Raw genomic sequence first — 22559 nt, 5'->3', positions numbered from 1 at the left:
ATGTCAGGTATAAAATCCACATTACAAAGTGTGCTCCCATGGCATATGACAGGGTAGATGGGCCAGTAGGATGGTGTCATAAGAGCACCTCTAAACTACATTTCAAAATTCACATTAAGTCTGTCTCATGGAAACAGCGAGACAAATACTTGAGTGAAAAAAAAATCTTATACTTTAATGTACACTGACTTCTCATTAAAGGACTCCCCTGCTTTCCTGAAAGTTAAGGCATTATAATCAGGCCTACATTAGCTCAGGTTTAATGGCAGACTTAGGGGATTCTAATGAAAGCAACACTCTAAACACTTTTAAAACTGCTCAAAGTTAAAGAGAAAAAACAATTATAGAATAGTATGTACCAGCTATTAAATAACAAAAATCTCATTTAAATGCTGCTGAGATCAACATGTCTACAAGTAGTGTACAAAAACAAAAATCATGCAATTTAACAAAAACTAGTTCATGCTATAAGAACATACATTTGACATTTATTTTATATATTAAGATTTATGGCAGGGCGGCAGTGGCGCAGGCCTTTAATCCCAGTACTTGGGAGGCAGAGCTAGGTGGATCTCTGTGAGCTCAAGACCAGCCTGGTCTACAGAGCAAGTTCCAGAATAGGCTCCAAAGCTACACAGAGAAACCCAGTCTTGAAACACCCCCTCCAAAAAAAAAAAATTATGTCCCCATATAAAAGATACATGTGAAAAATGATCCAGTTACACCTGAGTCTATCCCTCTATACCAAGCCCAAATAAATGGTACAGATTAGACACATACAGGAGTCAGAAAATCTGAATTCTAAATCTAGCTCTACTTCTTGGGCAAACCAATTATTTACTGATTTTTATCTTCTCATTCAAAAATGAGGCCAACAGGCCATCTAAGTTACTTACAGTCATTTAAAAAGGTGAATGAACATTAACTCCGAACTTTAATAAAACCCTGTTTTAAAATGTCTCAGCTGCTTTACCTATTGTGGTATCTTCTTAAGTGTATTCTGGAAAGGCTGGTGAAAGGAAAATAGCTCTAATAATGAAAAATACCATTCTAAGCAGATAAAGCCCACTCAGCAAGAGCCCTCTCATCCCTGTTTCTCTTACTGTCAAGCTTCCCTCCATCTTTCAAAATGAAAGGACTACAAACTCAGGTCTAAATTCTAGCCACGGAACAGCGACAGAACTATCTGTGACAACACATTTCTTTTCCGAAGTGAGGCTAACTTCTAACCCTGAGAACTTGACATAAGTCTTATAAGGAGACATGGCTAAAAGCCAAATTTTCAATCCTACATAACAAAACACAGCACAAGAGAAGTAGTGGGATGGTTAAGGGACAGGCCTTCACATTTACTCTCCCCAAAGTTTATAGACCTTTTAATCTGCTAGATATATCTCACTTTTAGTAGTAAAAGCGTTTTTGAACTTTTAAGAATTTAAATACTAAAAGTTATTAAGATTTACAGAATAAAGGTTAATGACAATAGCTTCATGTACAGTATGCCTCACAACATGCCCAACATTACGACGTTTAGTCTGCACAAATGACTTCTAGTTTTCACATAATCACAATAGATACAGAGATACCATCAGTTTATATTTATTAGAGAATAATAAGTGCGTGCATGCGTGTGTGCGTGTAGGGATAAGCATGTCATAGGATACACATAAACTTGCAGGAGTCATTTCTTGCCTTCTACCATGTGAATCCTGAGAACCACACTTGGGTCCTCGGGCTTGGCAATGGGTGACTTTATCTGCTGAGCCAACTCTCTGGCACCCACACTCTTTTACAAAAGAGGAATCAAAGGTTTCAATAAATGTATAAAGTTTCTAAATCCAGATTGTATGGATAGAGAATTATGAAATTTGGAAATGAACCCAACTTATGCCCAGAGCTCAAGGACAGTCATTTCTACTATTAAGTTGCTTCTCATTTTTCAACAATTTATGTGACTACTTTCATTATATAATGATGAATGAGCTCCGTGGAGTAAGTTCATGGATTATGTTAGTATTAGTTAAAGCTATAATTACAGAAAAAAAGAAGTTGGGAACTGGAGATGGCTTGGTGGTTACAAGCATGTACTACTCTTGCAGAGGATCAGAGAATCTATGCCCTCTTCTGGCCTCCATAATTTTATATAGGCACCACACACATATTCTCTCTCTCTCTCTCTCTCTCTCTCTCTCTCTCTCTCTCTCTCTCTCTCTCTCGCAATTGACTTAGGTAGTCTGTAAGTCTGCTTCATTAGCACCCCATCATACAATTTGACTATGTTCCAATACACTGAAATTGTGTATGTTGTGCGTGTGTGTATGCAAACATTCACGTTGCGTGAGAAGCAGGCAGCCTCGGGTACTCAGTCCTCACTTTTCATCTTCTTTAAGGCAAAGCCTCTTTATGTGCTGCTGATATGTACATAAAACAGGCCAGCCCATGAGCTTCTGATGATTCTCCAACTTCTGTCTCTCATCACCTTCCTTATAGGAGAACTGTAATTACAGATGTGTGCTACGAATAAGACTTTATATGGGCTTTGGATACATGAATGAAGGTCTTCACACTTCTGCTGCAAGCACATTACCATCTGAGCCATCTCTTAAGCACTTCATAACACTGATTATAATTTATCCATGTATAAAGTCATGATTTTAGTGTTAATTCACCTATAAATTTATATATATTTTCAGATTACACACACACACACACACACACACACACACACACACACACACACACACAATTTCAGATAATAAATCTTTAAGTTTTGGCTTACCAAAGTTCCAGAAGACATTTTAAATTAGAAAATGATATAAATTAAATTTCCTCACTAATTACACTTCATCATTTTTAAGGTAATAGCCGAGATAAGATAGTATGATCGTGAAAAAATAACAGGAGCTAAATGTGATCATTCCCAGCACCCAAGAGAGTGATGTAGGAGGATAGAGATGAGTTCAAGGCCAGTCTGGGCTACACTAAGACTCTGCCTCAAAAACCCAAAAACCAATAGATAATTTTTAAATAGAAGCTGAGGGGTGTAGTTCAGTGTATAGCCCATACAATGCCCTAGAATCTACTTTTTGTTTTTAGTACTATTAAAATGAAACAAAGTAACAGTATTGCAAACTGTTCTCTCTTGACCCTACTCTCAGAAATTCAGGTCCATATTAGCCTGCTACATTAACATACTAAGGAGTTTTTAAAAAGACACATACTACTTAGTTTGCTTTCTTCTTCTTTAAGAAATACTATGACCAGAAGCAATTTAAGGAGGAGGAGGTTATTTCACCTTACAGTCCATCATGAAGTTAAGTTAGGACAGGAATTCAAGACAGAAACCTGGAGGCAGGAATTGAAGCAGAGGCCATGCAGAAATGTTACTTAATGGCTTGCTTTGTTACACATGCCAGGACCACTTCTTCCCAGGAGCTGCACAGCTCACACTAGACTGAGCCATCCTACAAAGCATTAAGAAAAAGTTCCAGATTTGCCTATTGCCAATCAGATGGAGAGAATGTCTCATTTGAGGTTCCCTCTTCTCAAATGACTAGCTTGTGTCAAGTTAACAAAAAATTAACCAACATAAACACACAATAAAAAAAGATGCAATTTACTCTGTATGAAACTGACTGAATGAAAGCTCCATGAGGGAGTGAAAGGATTTTTACTTAGCAGTACTTCCTAGGTACAAAGAACTCCGCCTAGCACCTAAGTACACAAATATTTGAACAGATAACACATCCGATCAAGTCCTGCTTCTACCTGCTTCCTGCAGCTTGTTTGTATTGTCTCCTCTGCTTTCTGACAGCTGAGGCTGCATGCAATACTATTTGCTACATTTTTGTATTTGAAATGCCTCCAAGGATTGCCATGTGTTTAGACTTAGCACATACATACTATTCAAAGGTACAACCTTTAAGAGGTAGGGCCAGTTTTACAACAGAAATAAAAAGCAGTCCAATTTTTATAGAACTTACTGGCTAAACTAAAATTTAACCAAAAGCTAAACTTACCTTTCCACAATCCATTCTGGTCGAATTACTTTTTCTCCCTTTAATTCTTTAATTTTGGCATTAGGAAGGTTTGTGGCTATAATGTGTGTTGTTTTGGATCTAGAATAATACACATGGTATTGACCTCCATGCAACATCATTAGATTTCTCAATTCCTCTGCAGAAGGATCTGTTTAAAAAAAAAAAAAGAAATCAATATTAAAATACATTAATAGTTTAATGTCCAAGGCAGCAGAATGTCCAACTAAATAATCCCTTAAATAAGAAGACTTATAGACTATTACTGGTTCACTTTCTCCTCGGCTATACTGCCATTTAACAAAGCAGAGAGATAAAATAACCGAGTGATAAAACTATGATGCTTTGGCACATTATTTTCTCCTGGCTGCAAGAGACACCAAAACAAAAACATCTACTGCTAAGTGACATCCAGCAGAGTAAAAAGGACCTCAAATAAGAACCAAATACTAATAAGGCAAATGTTTAAAACTTTTTAGCACATTTAGCATTTTTCATACTGAGATTTCATGTTTTTAAAAATTAACTAGCAACACCACTCTGCCTTCTCTACCCTGGGAGCAGCTCTTGACCCCAATCCCTGAAAATGTGTGCCTGATACAAGTTTGTCTCTACCTGTTCCTTGATCAGCTGCACCTCTCAGCTGCTGAGTTGTCTGCTATCTGAAGTGGAGTTGAACCAACCACAGAACGCTGACACATTAGGGCCGCTCAGCAGCCTGGCAGTCCAGTATCCTCTGACCTCACTCATCCCGAGCGGCAGCTTCAAACCAGCTCCATTTCAAGGGACACTGACACAGCCACCAAATTCATTGGGGCTGGGGCTGCTACAGTTGGGACAGCTGGCTCTGACAGGGCTGGAACTGTTTTAGGGAGCCTCATCATTGGCTATGCCAGGAACCCTGATCTGAAGCAACAGCTCTTTTACACACTGAGGTGAGCATCTTCATCCACTGCGTCATCCCATTGGTCCCAAGAAATACTACTCTGCTGTGGAATAATCCTTCTGTACACTGTGAATATGTATTACTCTCATTGGTTAAGAAAGAACTGACCAGCCAGTAGCCAGGCAGAAGTACAGGCAAGACAACCAAACCAAACTAAGGATGCTGGGATGAAGAAGAGCAGGGTCTGGAGTTGGCCACAGATACAGAGAGAAGCAAGATGGGCATGCCGTACTGAAAATAGGTACCACGCTACATGGCAAAGCATAGATAATAAATTTAAATGTAAGAGTTAGCTAATAAAATAACAAGGATGAGCTATTGACCAAGCATTTATAATTAATACTAAGCCTCTGTGTGTTTATTTGGGAGCTGCTAGCAGGACAGAAACTCCACTTTTTCAATTTTGTTTCCTATTCTTAATAGAAAACATCTTAAATAACTGAATCTTTAAAGACAAAACTTAATGTGACTTACATTTTCCCATAAAAGAGGTTGTGTGTCCCAGTAAAGTTATGCTGTGATTTATATTTAAGAGTATCACATTAATTCTTTTCAAACATCCTCCTGCTTCTTTCACTCATCATCCTAAGGAATACTCTAGATCATCCCCACCCCCACCGCCACCCCCAACAATAGCTGTACCCTGAAGGAATGTTTACTCCAGAACCTTTTGTATCCATCTTATTTTCCAGCAACAGGTTTTCTTTAGGACTACTCAAGAGGTCTCAGTTTTAAATAAACGTTTTTATTATGACAACTGTCTAATTAGGTTAAGTACTCATCTTTGGGGGAGCACACGCCACATGTCTAATTTGCAGGAAATTCTTACAGCATAACTCATGTAACATTAATAACAAACACTGGCATTACTCTGTAAGATGAGCCACAATGCAAGCTACAGATAATTTAAAACTTATTAACAGCCTTGGTAAAAAATCAGAAAGGTGAATATAGTTATTTTATTAACCCTAGAAGCCCCAAATATTATTTTGAAGTTTAATAGATATAAAAAAAAATTGGGTCATGTGGGTAGCATAGGCCTTTAATCCCAACACTTGGGAAATAGAGGCAGATGATCTCTCTGAATTTGGGGCCTAACTGTTCTACATAGCAAGGTTCAGGGCAGGCAAGGCTACACAGTGGGACCCCTTCTCTAAACTACCAACAACAGAAAGGTATATTTGCATTTTTTCTTACATTAAGACTCTAGAATCCAGTACAAATTTTGTATTTAAGACATATATTCAGAGTAGTCAAATTAATACAGTAACTGAAGACCTGTAAGATGCACAATAGAAAAAAATGGGAACATAATATACTTTGAATAAAATAAAATGAACTTAAAAAATCACAAAAAAAATAAACTATGGCAACACTGATTTAAATGTAAAAATGGTGAAGTGGCATTGCTACAGGCAGTAGTCTATAGTTTTGTTTTTTCTTTAGGATTAAAGAACCTCACTGAACTTCTACCTAATCCGAAATGCTTTATCAATACCACAACTGACTTTGAGGTCACTGGACCCTTTTATCTGTTCTTCTTAGTGTACACATTGAATTTTAAATACCCTTTTCCCGATTCTACCAATTACTCTTCTCTAAATGGTGTACCACAACAGGTGGCTGTTGGAACTCCCAGAGCTGGGGCTTTTACCCTAAAATGGCAAAAGTTATAATTACAAACTTGCTTGACTACCACTATTAGAATTTTCTCAGTTTAACCTCAGTATTTTCATTTCTCCAAGATAATAATTTCAGTAGTAGTAACAAACAGAATCATGATTGGAGAACTATGACCATAGCAATGAAGACTTTTAATACAACTAAGGCTGGAGAGATGGTCCAATGGTCAAGAGCACTGGCTCTTGGGTTCAATTCCCAGCACCCACATGTGGCTCACAAGGGGTAAATTCCAGTCCCAGGGGATCAAACGCACTCTTCTGGCCTTTGTGGCACAGACATACAGTGTCTTCTGAATCAAAACTTAAATTAAACCCAATAGGTTTTATTTTACAAAACATTTTAACATATATATTCAACTAAAGTTCAGGATTAACTGATAGCAGCCATAGTAAATAATTAGCATATCATATACAGTGAGAGTAAAGGATATAGACCACACAAGGGAGCACAGCATAGGGCTCTAATCTAGGCCGAAAGCTGACATATCACTACAGCAAATGCCACCTCCTAATTCTACAACAGGTATATGATATGACATATGTAAGCATGGCTTATGAAAGCTTTTGTTCATCTAGTTAAAACAATTCTATAAACAAAAATTTCATGTACTACAGGTTTCCTAGCTAGATGAATATAGAAAATACCTTATGTACTACTTCATCCTTTGTGTCCAAAGAACTTGATTCTGAATGTGTTATGCCACATGCATGGATAAAGATGTAAAGTGAACAACTAGTTGTCTGTATTCCCACTTTGACCCAACCATAGGACTCCTAATTTGAGTCTCACAATCTTATCAATTAAAAAAAGATAGCAGCCAGGCAGCGGTGGTGCATGCCTTTAATCCTAGCACTCAGGAAGCAGAGCCAGGCGTATCTCTGTGAGTTTGAGGCGCCAGCCTAGTCTACAGAGCAAGATCCAGGACAGGCACCAAAACTACATAGAGAAACTCCGTCTCAAAACCCCCCTTCCCAAAAAAAAAAAGAAAGAAAAGAAAAGGAAAGGAAGAAAAGAAAAGGAAGGAAGGAAGGAAAACATAGCAGTCACTGAGGAAACTGAAAGAAATGAGTGTTGGGTTAGATCAGTCCAGGGCTTTTTCCCTCAGGCTCTGATGTATGGAGAAGGAATATAGCTCCAGGTACATACTTGGCAAGGACAATAATGGTGTGTGTGTGGGGGGGAGATCGGTGGCAGTTACCCACCACCCCCACATTTCCCCAGAGTGCTCTTGAGTAGGAGCAGCAGGAAGTATTAGATAGAAGGGTTTGAGGGGGAGGGGGCGGATAAAGATAAAAAATACAGGATAGCCTCGAGAGGGCCTGGAACCTATTCCATTGGGCCCAGACTGTCTCTGCCCTAGAGTGTATATAGAAATGCCAAGGAGTGGAGCAAAAGACCTCTCCCCGGCACAGCCAAGCACTGAGCATCTCAGACACCTGCACTCAGGCCCGTGGTCCAATCATCCTCTCTATGTAGACCTGCTGGATAAAGCCACTAGGAAACCTGAATATGGGCTCCCACATTGGGGCCAGAGCATTGTGGGAGCAGCAGCTTCATATCCTGAGAACCCAACTCCTCCCACCCTAAGGGGGTACTGTTATCAGTCTCCAGGTTGCTATGTGCTGGGTCTGTGATGCACTGGAAATATCCTGTGTTCCCTTTCTTTCTTTTTTTTTTTGTTTTGTTTTTTTGTTTTTCCAGACAGGGTTTCTCTGTGTAGCTTTGCTCCTTTCCTGGATCTCGCTCCGTAGACCAGGGTGGCCTCGAAGTCACAAAGATCCGCCTGGCTCTGCCTCCCAAGTGCTGGGATTAAAGGTGTGCGACACCACCGCCCAGCCTGTGTTCCCTTTCTACAACATTGCTTGATTAGCTTCCAGGTTACTTCATCCCATCGTGTGATAATTTTTGCTAACACTGTCCTATTTTTCTTTTTATGAAAACCATATAGAAGATACTGTATTCCTTATGAGCCATCAACTTGGGTGAGATCTCCTGATCACAAACTTTCCTATGGTCTCCTGGTCATCTCTCTCAGGAACCTATCACTGAAGAACGACCTGCTGTTCCAGGTCAACTGAGGTAACTTGTCCATTATCACAGGGACAGCATGAACACACCCTTCTCCTTGTCACTCCTGCCCAAGACTCCAACAGCCATTCTTCCTCCTCTCTTGACAAGAACCATCAATTAAAAATCCAAGAGACAGGGGCTGGAGAGATGGCCCAGAGGTTAAGAGCATTCATTGACTGTTCTTCCAGAGGACTCAGTTTCAATTCCCAGCACCCACATGGCAGCTCACGACTGTCTGTAACTACAGTTCCAGGGGACCCGACACCCTTACACAGGCAAAACAACAATGCACAATAAATAAATTTTTAAAAATGCAAGAGATACCCAACCAAATAAAGTTCTAAATGTCCAGAGAATAATTTTTTAGTACCTATTAGGTGCAAATGTCATATCAGATACCAGCATTAACTATAGAACACAGTATAAGGTAATACAATAAATCCTCTTTCACATCTGAGTTGAATTCCTACATCTTTTTTTTTTTTTTTTTTTTTTTGGTTTTTCGAGACAGGGTTTCTCTGTGTAGCTTTGCGCCTTTCCTGGATCTCGTGCTGTAGACCAGGCTGGCTTCGAACTCACAGAGATCCACCTACCTCTGCCTCCCGAGTGCTGGGATTAAAGGCGTGCGCCACCACCGCCCGGCGAATTCCTACATCTTTTTATTCACAAGGTCAGCCTCATAAGAAAAGGAGATGTATACAATCATACCAAATGATTGCTGGAAGGCATCGACTTAGAAAAATTTGTTTTGTCAACATTAAATGAACTTCTATCCTTGATCACCATATTCCCAAACTTAGAAAACATCAATGTCAGCATTTAGGTTTCAAAATCTCTCCCTTCGACTGTGCCTAACCACTTGCCTCTGAACAAACTTCAGCAGTGTTGAGGTCACTAGGCCTGGTTTTTATCCTTACATTGAAAAGAGTAAACGTAACTTGCCACATCTTCCTATATGAACTGTCCTACCCAACAGAAGAGTGCAATTACTGTCCCTCAGAATTAAAGCATAAACTCACATAGGAAGAATAAACACACCCAGGGCCTACTTCCCAGAGACAACCGTATATCAGCAGGCCTATAATAGGACCCATTTCATCTAAATTTTTAAGAAAACTAAGTTATGATGCCTGTGAGAAAATGGGTTTTCTTTTATGCGTGTAGCCACTGAGTATGAGTGTCTTGGGTTGAAGAAAATAGGTATGAGTGGAGCTGGATAAAATATTAGCAGACAGGCTAAGCCCTATTCCTGATTGTATAGCCTAACAAGCTACAGTCAAACTCTGGTCCCATCTTTCATGATAAAGTCTCAGTTTTAAAATTTTAAAAATAATGCAAAATCTTAACCTTAAGACAACGAAGTGTCTTTTTTTTTTTCCTGAGACAGGGTCTCTGTGTAGCCTTGGCTGGCCTCAAACTCACAGAGATCGGCCTGCCTCTGCTGGGATTAAAGGTGTGCACCACAACCACCCGGCTGACAAAGTGTCTTAAATGACAATACTCAAGATCAGCCACAGCACTTCATACACTTACTGAGAAAGATTTTGAAATAACCAAGAACTTCAGCTCTTGCTTTGTAGCTCTCCCTGCTGCCAGCCAGAACGCTCTTTGTGTTGAAATGTCCTTAAGGCTTTAAGGTTATTCCCACTGTGTCATAAAGTAATCCTCCAGGGCATTTTCCCACTTGTACACTAATGAAGGGTCTACTCCTTCAGAAGGCCCAGCTTAATTATAGTATTATTTACATTGTGGAACTGACTTTACCCTTACCACTTCTTTATGGGCTTTTCTACAAGATCTTAGGAAGAAAAATCCTAAAAGGGAAAGCCATTCCACACTATGAATGTGGGAGCCCGTTTTCAGGTTCCTCGTGGCTTTACCCAGCAGGTCCACATAGAGGATGATTAGGACCGCCGGCCTGAGTGCAGGTGTCTGAGATGGTCTGCACTTGGCTGTGCTGGGGGGAGGTCTTTTGCTCCACCCCTTGGCGGCTCTAAAAATACCCTGGGGCAGAGACAGTCAGGGCCTGTTGGAATAGGTTCCAGGCCCTCTCGAGGCTATCCTTCATTTTCTATCTGTTTATCTCCACAATCTAAATCCTTCTATCTAATATTTCCTGCTGCTCGCACTCAAGAAAACTCTGGGGAACTGTGGGGTTGGTGGGTAAACACCCTGCACCTTAACCCATGAATGTTACTTACCTTATGAATACCAAAACTTAAGTGTCATAATGAAGAATTTACTGTACTGCTTCTCACTCCTTCAAGAGAGCCCTCTCCAATCTCTTTTGAGAATGTATACGCAAGAGACACTCTCTAGTTATCAACTGTTTCTTTTCCTTAGTTTTACATTTCTCCCCTTGTTATATAACTTAGACTGACAGCAAGTTTTTGTTTTGTTTTGTTATTCCTTGGTTTTTCAAGACAGGGTTTCTCTGTATAGAACTGGAACTCATTCTGAAGACAAGGCTGACCTTGAACTCACAGAGATCAGTCTGGCTTTGTCTCCCAAGTACTGGGATAAATGGCATGCGCCTCCACAGCCTGGCCAAAAACCAAGTTTTAACAATCATAGTATGATGTAGTTCTGTAAAGGGGTAATCTAGAATGTTAGTTTTGTACTACAGAAAAGTTAGTAAATTTTTACAGTATATGCTAACTGCAATAAATAAAAGGAACAGAGAATAAGAAAAAATAGCAATTTACATAAGCATACGACTGAAAATATTTTAACATTCTAATATACAAATACAAAACCATTTTTACCCATTTTTTCCTGTCAACTAATACTAATTAAATATAAATGTGATGTGACTAATGATTAACAACTTCACTGGATGAAGGAGCACCTAAGGAATTAATGAAGCACATCTCTGGGTATGTCTATAATGGCCATTCCAGAGATAATTAGAACATGAGAACTCTAATCTAATTATTGGAATTTATAGTGGAAAGTCATTATTAGGTAGAAGGTGGGGCTATCTGGAAGAAGTGGAGGGGAGCCCACAAGTCTTGCCCAATCCTCTTGCTGTATTCCATGCTTCCTCTCTGCCATGAACCAAACAGCTCTTCTGTCACAAGTTTCTACTGTCATTATGTTCAGTCCAAACACAGTAGGCTAAGAGACCACAAACTGAATCCTCTGAAACTGTGAGCTAAAATACATGTTTCCCTATCTCCTCAAGTTGTTTCTATCAGGTACTGTTACAGCAGCCCAAGAAATTCTAAGACAATGACTCAAGCCTGTGCTCTACTCCAAGTCAGATAAACAAGCATAAGCCTAGCACAATATATGTAAGGAACAGAGAGAGAAGGCGCTCAGCAGCTGGAAGGCAGTCAGAGAAGGATTCCTTAAAGAGTAACATTTTGAAGGAATGGGCACATAAAGAGAGAAAGCAAAAGGAATAGAAAACCAAAGACTCTAGGATGCTCTCTAGTCTACCAATTCACAAAATAGGCTTTCCCAACAAAACGAGATGAAACTCAGGTTTCAAAGAAAATGTTTCTAGAATTGATGACATAAAATTAAATACCAAAGACTGGCTTAGAGAAAGGAAAAATCTGACCTGATCTGGGTCTTCATAGATAACTCCCAAAACCAGTTCACAGGAAAAGGGAGTGAAGGAAATTTTCATCAGAGGCAAAGAACAAAAACAAAACTCTACAAGTACAAAGATGGATTCATACAATATGAGTAAACTTGCTGACCAAGATTATAAAATTTAAAGAGCAAGAATACAAGTGACATTATGCCTTTAATCATCACTAAGAAAACACTTATTTAACTCTCATAGGCTTCCCATGACATTTTCCCCTATGTTCACATCTAACTTACAGACCTTATTTGTTACAAAAACAATGAAGTGAAGAACAACTGATTCCTACAAACGGTCCTGTAACCTCTAAGGAATGTGCACACCCTCTCCCCCAACCAACAAGTAAACATAAATTTAGAAAAAAACTTTTTTAAGTTAAAAAAAATGGTTAAATTGTAACTTACTATTCATTAAAATTGTATTATTGGCTTAGCAAAACGATGTCAAGATGAAAAAAACAAAAAAACCTGAGAAATTAGCAAACCACAAGCACAATAGTAAGACCTAGAATATATTAAAAACAAAAACAAAAACAAAAAAACACCACCCGAGGGGATAGGAAAAACAAAACAAAACAAAACAAAACCTCTTTTAAAGAATGAAAAAATGTGCTGGGCATGGTGGTGCACGCCTTTAATCCCAGCACTCAGGAGGCTGAGGCAGGTGGATCTATGAGTTTGAGGCCAGCCTTGTCTACAGAGTAAGTTCCAGGACAGTCAGAGCTACAGAGAAACCCTGTCTCAAAAAACCAAAAGAATGGAAAAATGCAACTACTCCAAAATTGACAAAAAATATGAAGATAGTTTAGGAAAGAAAAATAGTAAACAAATAAAAGATTGTTCAATACTGATGTCTATCATAGTCTGAATATATATGCAGTGTACTCCCCAAAGAGCCATGTGCTGGAAACTTCTGGAAACCGGAAACTTTATGAGCTAGGGGAGTATTTCTGGATGTATTATGGTCATTGGGGAAAGGGACTATGCCCTTCCAATTTCTTCCCTGTGTTTCCTGTTCTCCATAAGGGGAACAGCTTTTCTCTCCCACCACAGTCTCCAATTTTAATGAATAGTAAGTTACAATTTAACCATTTTTTTTAACTTAAAAAAGTTTTTTTCTAAATTTATGTTTACTTGTTGGTTGGGGGAGAGGGTGTGCACATTCCTTAGAGGTTACAGGACCGTTTGTAGGAATCAGTTGTTCTTCACTTCATTGTTTTTGTAACAAATAAGGTCTGTAAGTTAGATGTGAACATAGGGGAAAATGTCATGGGAAGCCTATGAGAGTTAAATAAGTGTTTTCTTAGTGATGATTAAAGGCATAATGTCACTTGTATTCTTGCTCTTTAAATTTTATAATCTTGGTCAGCATAAGCCTAGCACAATATATGTAAGGAACAGAGAGAGAAGGCGCTCAGCAGCTGGAAGGCAGTCAGAGAAGGATTCCTTAAAGAGTAACATTTTGAAGGAATGGGCACATAAAGAGAGAAAGCAAAAGGAATAGAAAACCAAAGACTCTAGGATGCTCTCTAGTCTACCAATTCACAAAATAGGCTTTTTTTTTTCTGCCAACACTTCTAAATCCATAAACTAACATCAATCTTTTCTCTTTAAAGCAGTTTTCTGGCATTTAGTCATATCAATGAAAGCTTAACACATTAACCACAAAGTGAATGCAAATTAAAATCACAATGAGAGCTGAGGAGACAGCTCAGTTAGTAATGTACTTGCCATGAGAACATAAGGATCTAAGTTCTATCTCCAGAACCCATGGGAGGAGGGAAAAAAAAAGTCAGTCCTGGTGGCATGCACTTATAACCCAAGCACTGGGGAGGCCAGAGAGGTAGCGTGGGCTCTCTGGCCAACCAGCCTCGTTATTTATCAAGTTAGAGAACAAGACAATTCCTTAAAAAGCTCTTGAGAAATAGCTGAAATTGTCTTCTGGCCACGACACACCACAACACAGCTCTAAAAACTTATCAACAAAATTAATAAAAACCAAGGGCAGTGAAGATATGAAACAATTGGAATATAAACTGAAACCACAGAGATTAATGCACACTTACTAAAATGGATAAAAAACAGTAAATGCTGGCAAGGATGCAAACCAGATTATTCATACTGCTATACTGAGAGTGTGAACTACTACAACTTAGGAAAGTCTATTTGTAACAAAAACTAAAGATTCAAGTACTTTTGTGTTCACACAAAAACATATACTTATATAGCAAAAACTAAGAATAACACCAATGTTCTTAAGCAGGCAATTGGTTAAAAACTGTGGCACATTTGTAATATGAAATACAACTATATGATAAAAAGGAAAAAAACTACTGATGTATTTAACAATTTTGATGAATTGTGGCTTAGAATAAGTTTGGTTTTACTAAAAAAAAAATAAATAACAAGTTGTAATTAAAAAAAAAAAAAAGAACTAAACTGAGTAAAAAAAACATCATCCCAAAAGAGTGCAGACTGTGTGTCCTACGTTTGTAACATTATTAAAATGAGAACACCATGACAGTGGCTGCCCAGAGTTATGGAGAAGAGAAGTAGGCCTGGCTACAAAAAAGCACCATGCAGGATCACTGTTGGAAATGCTATGTACCTCCACGACATCAATGTCAATGTCCTGGTTGTGGCATTACATTCCACTCTGCTACCACTAGATGAAACCGTTCATGAGATCTCTGTGTAATTTCCTGCAAGTGCTTCAGGTTTGGTGAGACTCTTATCTCAACAAATAATATGAAGAGTAATTAAGACACCTGACGTCACACATGTACACACACATACCTTCACAAACACACACATACACAACAAAAAGAGAAAATGGGCTAGCAAAGGCAAAGAAAATCTTTCTAAGCTCGTTATTCAACTAACTGAATCAAAGAATAGAGGATGAAAAAAGTACAGAGAGTTGAACTGGGAGCTTTACTTGGAATATTAATAAAAGTCTATGGGGAGCATAACTTAGATCAACAAAAAAGCACCTCTTTCTTGTCCACTGTTATCTCTAAAGAGGGGGTAGGGATATTGTAAGATTACTCTACCTCAACCTCTGGAGTGTTAGAATTACAGGTGTGCACCACCCCATTCAGCCTAAAGCACTGTTTTTTTAAAAGATTTTTAAAAATTTTTTTGTGTATAAATATTTTGCTTGCATGTGTGAATGTGCACTAAGTTATTTGCCTGGTTCCCACAGAGTCCAGGATGGGGTTGTCGCATCCTTTGGGATTAGAGTTAGAGATAGTTGTGAGCCACTACAGGTATGTGGGAATCAAACTTAGGTCTTCTGCAACCTCTTAACTGCTGACCCAACTCTATAAACCCCTAAAACACTATTCTTTATTGGCTAATTCATTACACAGACTCTGTTGACTGTTTTATTTGAAAAACTACAAAGTACTTAATTAAAATTTTTTCCTTAAAAACAAAGTTGCCTTGCCGGGCGGTGGTGGCGCACGCCTTTAATCCCAGCACTCGGGAGGCAGAGCCAGGCGGATATCTGTGAGTTCAAGGCCAGCCTGGGCTACCAAGTGAGTCCCAGGAAAGGCAAAAAGCGACACAGAGAAACCCTGTCTCGAAGAAAAAAAAAAAAAAAAAAAAAAAAGTTGCCTTATATCACAATTCACAGTAAAATTTGGCCTAATTGTAGAATTATAGTATACTAACAAGAACAAAAATTTACTATCACTATCTTAAAGGTAACAAAAAGACTAGTGAATCCTAACAAAACATGTTTAATATGCCACACAAAACTGAGTGATAACAAAAAAGGTAATCAGAATTCCATCCAGACCATCAACCTAATAGTAATTACTGCAATGGTTTTCTCCCTCACTTCTCCCATGTGAATAAGGGTTCTCTAGTGAATTTACAACTTTCTTAACTAGGGATTCTAAAAAGCAGTGATTGCTTTTATTAACATCGTACTGGCTGGTTTTGTGTGTCAACTTGACACAAGCTAGAGTCATCAGAGGGGAAGGAGCCTCAGTTGAGGAAATGCCTCCATGAGACCTAGCTGTAAGGCATTTTCTCAATTAGGGATCAATGGGGGAGGGTCTAGCCCATTGTGGGTGGTGCCATCCCTGGGCTGGTCCTGAGTTCTGTTTTTTTCAATTAATTAATTAATTAATTTACTTACTTACTTATGTATTTATTTTGTTTTTGTTTTTTGAGACAGGGTTTCCCTGTGTAGTTTTGGTGCCTGTCCTGGATCTCACTCTGTAGACCAGGCTGGCCTTGAACTCACAAAGATCCATCTGGCTCTGCCTCCCGAGTGCTGGGATTAAAGGCGTGCGCCACCACTGCCCAGCCTGGTCCTGGGTTCTATAAGAAAGCAGGCTGAGTAAGCCACGGGAAGCAAGCCAGTAAGCAGCATCTCTCTATGTCCTTCTACATGAGCCCTGCCTCCAGAATCCTGCCCTGTTTGAGTTCCTGTCCAGACTTCCATCAGTGGTGAACGGTGCTGTGTAAGCAGAAGCTAAATAAACCGTTCACTCCCCAACTTGCTTTATGGTCATGGCATTTCACTGCAGTAATAGAAACCCTAAGTAAGACAAACATTTTTAGTCTTTAGAATACATATGACCAAAGTCTATGGAACTTAAATTTTGCAATGTACAATGAAGAAAATAATTTTGCATTTTCTACAGGTAAACGCTAAAAGCCTACCAGCATCCACTCTGAGTTACCACTTTACCAGCAAAACATACAATTACAACCAGCATGCTCTGCCTTCACCAAGCCAAGCAAATACGTCGACTGATTAATATTTAATTTTAACTCAGCAAAACTTTCCTGAAATGGTTAGGTTCAGTCACCACAGAGGCAATCAAGAAAAATGTAGCTCTTGTTTTTGTCTGTATAACAGGGACCTATGCTAAGGTCTAATGAGTGCTAATATTCAGACACATGAAGAGCCATAGCTCCAGAGGGACAATGTGAAATCATATAAATCAGTATGAAGACAATGAGGCAATCAAGCAAAAGTGATGTATGAACAGAGACCTTCAACGATAAACAGATATCAGTCAGCTGAGCAGCAGGTTAAAAAAATCATAATACTGACATAAATATTCAGAACTATTCACTGCAAGGGAAAAACATACAAAAAATTATCATAAGACTCAGAATAAGAAAAATTTGGGGCATAAAATCTAATAACCAAAAACAAGTGCTAACTGATCAGGAAGGAAAAAAATCTAGGTTGGGTAAATGAAACTCCAGGAAGAGGTTACTTGGTGACCAAAAAAAATTAATTTGGAAAAAAAAACAAAACCTGATGGAACAGATACACTACATGTCCAAAAGTGGGTGTGTAGGTAACTCTTAATACAGAAGTTCATAGCTGAAACTGTAAAAAGTAACTGAAATGGCCAGCTATCTTCTCCAACTCACAAACAGGACAAACTACTCATCCACTCCACATACTACACACTCAGTAAGAGCAGATACAGCTGGTAGGAGAGACAACCACCACCAAAGGGTAACTGAATGATACCATTTCCAAACTGACAATTATGGCCCTTTCCTGACCTTCTTTGGCAACTAAAATGTTCTCAGCTATGTGTATACCCTTTTACAGGCAAAAAAAACACTTAAGATTCTTTCTCTGGGAAATCATAAGCATGCACCCCATGGGGCCTCAGGGCCAACCCTAACCTTGAGTGCCTGCATGAAAGCCCTTAGAGGCCATTTCATGAAGCTGTAAAAGTGAAGCCAGAGTTACAGTACAGACTCTAAGATGCTAGAGGTGCCAAAGCTGTGAGACATCTGCCAGGGAGAGCTGCATACAAGGAATGGAACCAGCCTGTGAGAAAGGTATTTTTACAGGCAAAAAAGCTGGAGGGGTGGAACCATCTAAGCCTTTTGATATCAGATATGAAGACAGAGCAGTAGTTCTCAACCATCCTAATGTTGTGACCCTTGAATACAGTTCCTCATGTACTGATGACCCCAATCATAAAGTTAATTTTGTTGCTACTTCATAACTGTAACATCGACAGTGTTATGAATTGTAGTGTAAATATCTGTTTTTTGATGGTCATAGGCGACCCCTGTGAAAGGGTCTCAACCCACAGGTTGGGAACTGCTGAGCTAGAGGATTTGGTGTTTACCCAACTGTGTGTCAGTCTTGTGTGGTCCAGCCACACAAAAAAAGAGGTATGCCCCCATACCTCTTTTTAGGAATATTCTGTACCATTGTATGTTGAAAGTGATTTGCTTTTAGAATTGAAAGGGTTTTACTGAGCCTGTGGAAGACTATGGGGGCTTTGAAGTTGGACTAAATGCACTTTGCATTATTATAATGGCCACTAAGCCTCTGGGGGACAGGGAGTGAAATGTAGTTGTTCGAATGAGAATGCCTCCCCTAGGCTCGAATATCTGAACACTGTGGTGAGGTTACAGGTTACACTTGCTGGGGGCAGGCTCTGAGAGTATGTAGACTACCCTTACTTCAATTCAAGCTCTCTACTTCATGTGTGAGGTTGAAAATGTGATCTCAGCTCCCTGCTCCTGCTGCCATGCCTCCTTGCCATGAGGTCTCATCCCTCTGGAACCATAGGCAAAAATAAACTTTCTTTCATAAGTAGTCTTGGTCACAGTATTTTATTACAGCAGAAGAAAAGTAAATATATAGATAACAAACAACTGAATAGAAGTAAAAACGAAACAAAACAAAAAAACACAAAAATTCTCAATCCTAGAAAGTTAATGATAAAATTGGACACCAAAAAAGTAAAAAGTACTCAACCTGTGTATCCATTAACATAGATGGCAACTCCACTAAATATTGCAGATGGCGGCGTTCCATCCTTCTGCTTAGCAGCATCTGACCGGAACTGCTCCTCCAGTTTCTGGACTTTGGCAGCCATGTACCCACCCTACAGTCCAAGAAAAGATACATCTATCAACAACAGTTAAAGCACTTTCCTGGCACACACTTGTAACTTCAAAAAAAAAAACAAAAACAGCAGAAAAAAACACCTTGACATATTTATGAAAACAGTCTCATTTTTTTAACCTTAAAATAATTAGGCTTGACTGTTAATATGTCTTTAAAGTAAAGTTACAAGTGACAACTAATGGTACATAGTTTGTCCAAACTGCAAATGACTTTTTACTGATTACTAAAATTGCATATGCTCACTATATTTTTTTTTCAGAAAATAGATATACAAAGAAAATTAAAGTTGTTGTAACCCCATTCACTTAATATTTTGGGACGCTAATTTCAAGTCTTCTTTCTTTCTAAGTCTCACAACACTAAATTAGAATCATATGTAATATTCCTTTATTATCCACTGTTTTAATCAAGGCTATTATCCCATACAAAGCTATGTAATAACTGCACAGTGTTTTACTATATACAGATGATTAGCTGACAACACCCTACTTACTGGATACTTATGTATTTTTCCTATTTCTTAGTATTCTAAGCAAGGTTGAGATAAAATATAAAGTTGTTGTATGCTTCCTCGGGACAAAATTCTTGACAGTAAAATAAAGTTGGAAGGTTAGAGTTTATCAACAGTGTTAAGGTTTTCAATGCATTATAGAAACACAGAGTTGGTGTATAAAGTTACGTTATATTGTAAACCATGTAATAAACCAAAAACAAAAATTATCTAGACATTTAAATATCTTTATTCATTAAAACACACCCATTTTTCCCAGCCATCATTTTCAGCTCGCTTCCTCCATCCACCTCGCCTCATGGTGGAGCTTCTGCATTGGAGAGGGGGGAAAAAAAAAGTCAATTTTATACTGTAATGTACTCTTCATTGATATTTTATCAAAGAAAATGGGAAATTTAAAAATTCAAATGTCCAATTTGCAAGACAAAATTATACTCCCAAGTAAACTTTTTCAAAATGTATCATTTTCAGATTGCTTTGTAAGTGCACTCTATTCATAGAACATCCTCCTTACAGGTTAAGCTTTATATTTAAACACTTTTCAACTGTGTATGGAAGGTAGCTGGGGCAAGGATCTACGCACTCCTAAATAACAACACTCTCATCTTGCATAAAACATCATTAAATACAACTAAGACAGCTCCACTTACTTGTTATCACTAATTAAACAATCTACTAAGATATTTCCTTTATCATCTGTCCTATAATGGCTCTTAAATTGTGTCATACTAGACATTCAAGAATGCATACACAGTATAACAAATGTGTCCTTCAAAATGTCCCCCAAGAAGTTCATTAAAAGAATACATCAGCCGGGTGGTGGTGGCACACGCCTGTAATCCCAGCACTTGGGAGGCAGAGGCAGGCGGATCTCTGTGAGTTCGAGGCCAGCCTGATCTCCAAAGCGAGTTCCAGGGAAGGCGCAAAGCTACACAGAGAAACCCGGTCTCGAAAAACAAAAAAGAATACATCATAGGGGAATGATTATCCTGATAACAAATTAATACGTCTGGCATTCTTTTTTTTAATACTTTTTTTTAATGTTCATTGGTGTTTTGCCTACATGTATGTCTGTGTGAGGGTGTCTGAAGCCCTGGAACTGGAGTTACAGACAGGTGTGAGTTGCCATGTGGGTGCTGGGAATTGAACCCTAGTACCCTAGAAGAGCAGACAGTGCTCTCAACCACTGAGCCATCTCTCCCCATGGCTTGCTCAACCTGCTCTTACAGAACCCAGGACCACCAGCCCAGAGATGAACACACCCACAATAGGGTGGGCCCTCCTGCATCAATCACTAAGAAAATACCCTACAGGCTAGTGTACAGCCTGATCTTATGGAGGCATTTTCTCAATCAAGGTTCCTGCCTCTCTGATAACTATACATTATGGCAAGCTGACATAAAACTAGCCAGTACACTCATATATACACTTCGTATTTCACTGCAAACAAAAATCTTGTTTCACATACTCAAATATTATAATGGAAACACATAAAATTGCTATTAATTGTATATTGTACATTGGGCAGTCAATAAATATCTGTTGAGTAAAGACAATAAATTTACATGTGAGCTGTAAAACATGGTTTAACAACAGAAATACAATCTAAATATATTGTGGCCAAATACTGGAAAAGTTACTATGATTATTTCATCCTATATACCATCTATTTATCTTGCTTTAGAACATTTTTCCACACCAGGTATGATGGCACACATCTTTAATCCCAGTATCTAAGAGGCAGAAGCAGGCATGGTTCTCTACAAGGCCAGCCTGGTCTACATAGAGTTAGTTTCAAGCCAGTCAGGGCTACCTACTGACAGCCTGTTTGCAAAAAAACAAAGTCTTTTTCCAAGACTTGAGAGATGGCTCAGAGCCTAAGAGAACACACTACTCTTGCAGAGGACCAGTTTGGCCAAAGCAACCACATCTGGTAGCTCACCACCACCACCTCTAACTACAACTCTAAGAAATCTGACACTCTCTCTTTGGATGCCACCAGCACCTGCATTCACATGTGCACATACCACCCCCCACCACCAAGCACATGTCACACACACATACATATAGCTGAAATAAAAACTTGAATTGTTAACAAAAAAAATTCTAAAAATTCACAATCAAATTCTGTGCTAATAGTTTAACAAATAGTAATATCATGAAAATCTCCTCTCCTAAAAGTGGTACAGACAAAACTGGCAATTGAACCATGTTTCAAACCAACTAGAACCACACAGTAGATGAGAATTAACTACAAATCATTTACAAGATTGGTAATATAGTATTAAATAAGAAAGATGCTAAGGAAATCTCTATTACGTGCCATGATCTAAAAGCATAAATTTCTGCTAATCCATAATGACCTGTAGTCATAAATTTCTCAGGTCCCACCCAGCTCCCCAGGTCCAGACAAATCTCTCTCACCCGGGGTCCCACAACCGCTCGGACCCAAGTAAAAACACAGAGGCTTATATTATTTACCAATTGTATGGCCTATGGCAAGCTTCTTGCTAGCTAGCTCTTATAACTTAACCCATTTCCATTAATCTGTAAGTTGCCACATGGCTGTGGCATTACCAGTCTGCCGGCATCTTGTTGTTCCTTAGGTGGCAGCTGGTGTCTCTTCTGCCTCTGCCTTTCTTTTTCTTGCCTATCTGCTTAGATCTCCCGTCTGCTTGTAAGCTGTCTTACCATAGGCCAATGCAGCTTTATTTATCAACCAATCAGAGCAACACATACAGTGTACAGAAAGATATCCCACAGCACTTCCCCTTTTCTGTCCTATAGGCTGAAGATGGATACTCG

The 22559-nt window shown here is 38.9% G+C and overlaps 1 protein-coding gene across 3 annotated transcripts in view; it reads right to left on the bottom strand.

Annotated features, from left to right (window-relative positions):
• Rev1 (REV1 DNA directed polymerase) overlaps window positions 1-22559 on the bottom strand; it is an 81676-nt gene that overhangs the window by 42519 nt on the left and 16598 nt on the right. For all 3 annotated transcript variants that reach the window (XM_052745094.1, XM_052745096.1, XM_052745095.1), the window contains 3 exons: window positions 20001-20064; window positions 19091-19220; window positions 4020-4188 (listed from right to left, as the gene is read on the bottom strand). In XM_052745094.1, coding sequence (XP_052601054.1) covers window positions 4020-4188; window positions 19091-19220; window positions 20001-20054 — 353 coding nt within the window. In that variant the 5' untranslated portion in view covers window positions 20055-20064. The remainder of the gene's footprint in view (window positions 1-4019; window positions 4189-19090; window positions 19221-20000; window positions 20065-22559) is intronic.

This window comes from Peromyscus californicus, unplaced genomic scaffold, assembly GCF_007827085.1.
Source record: "Peromyscus californicus insignis strain IS unplaced genomic scaffold, ASM782708v3 Scaffold_19__1_contigs__length_69161282, whole genome shotgun sequence".
NCBI classification, from domain to species: domain Eukaryota; kingdom Metazoa; phylum Chordata; class Mammalia; order Rodentia; family Cricetidae; genus Peromyscus; species Peromyscus californicus.
This window is presented reverse-complemented; position numbering and strand designations above follow the sequence as displayed.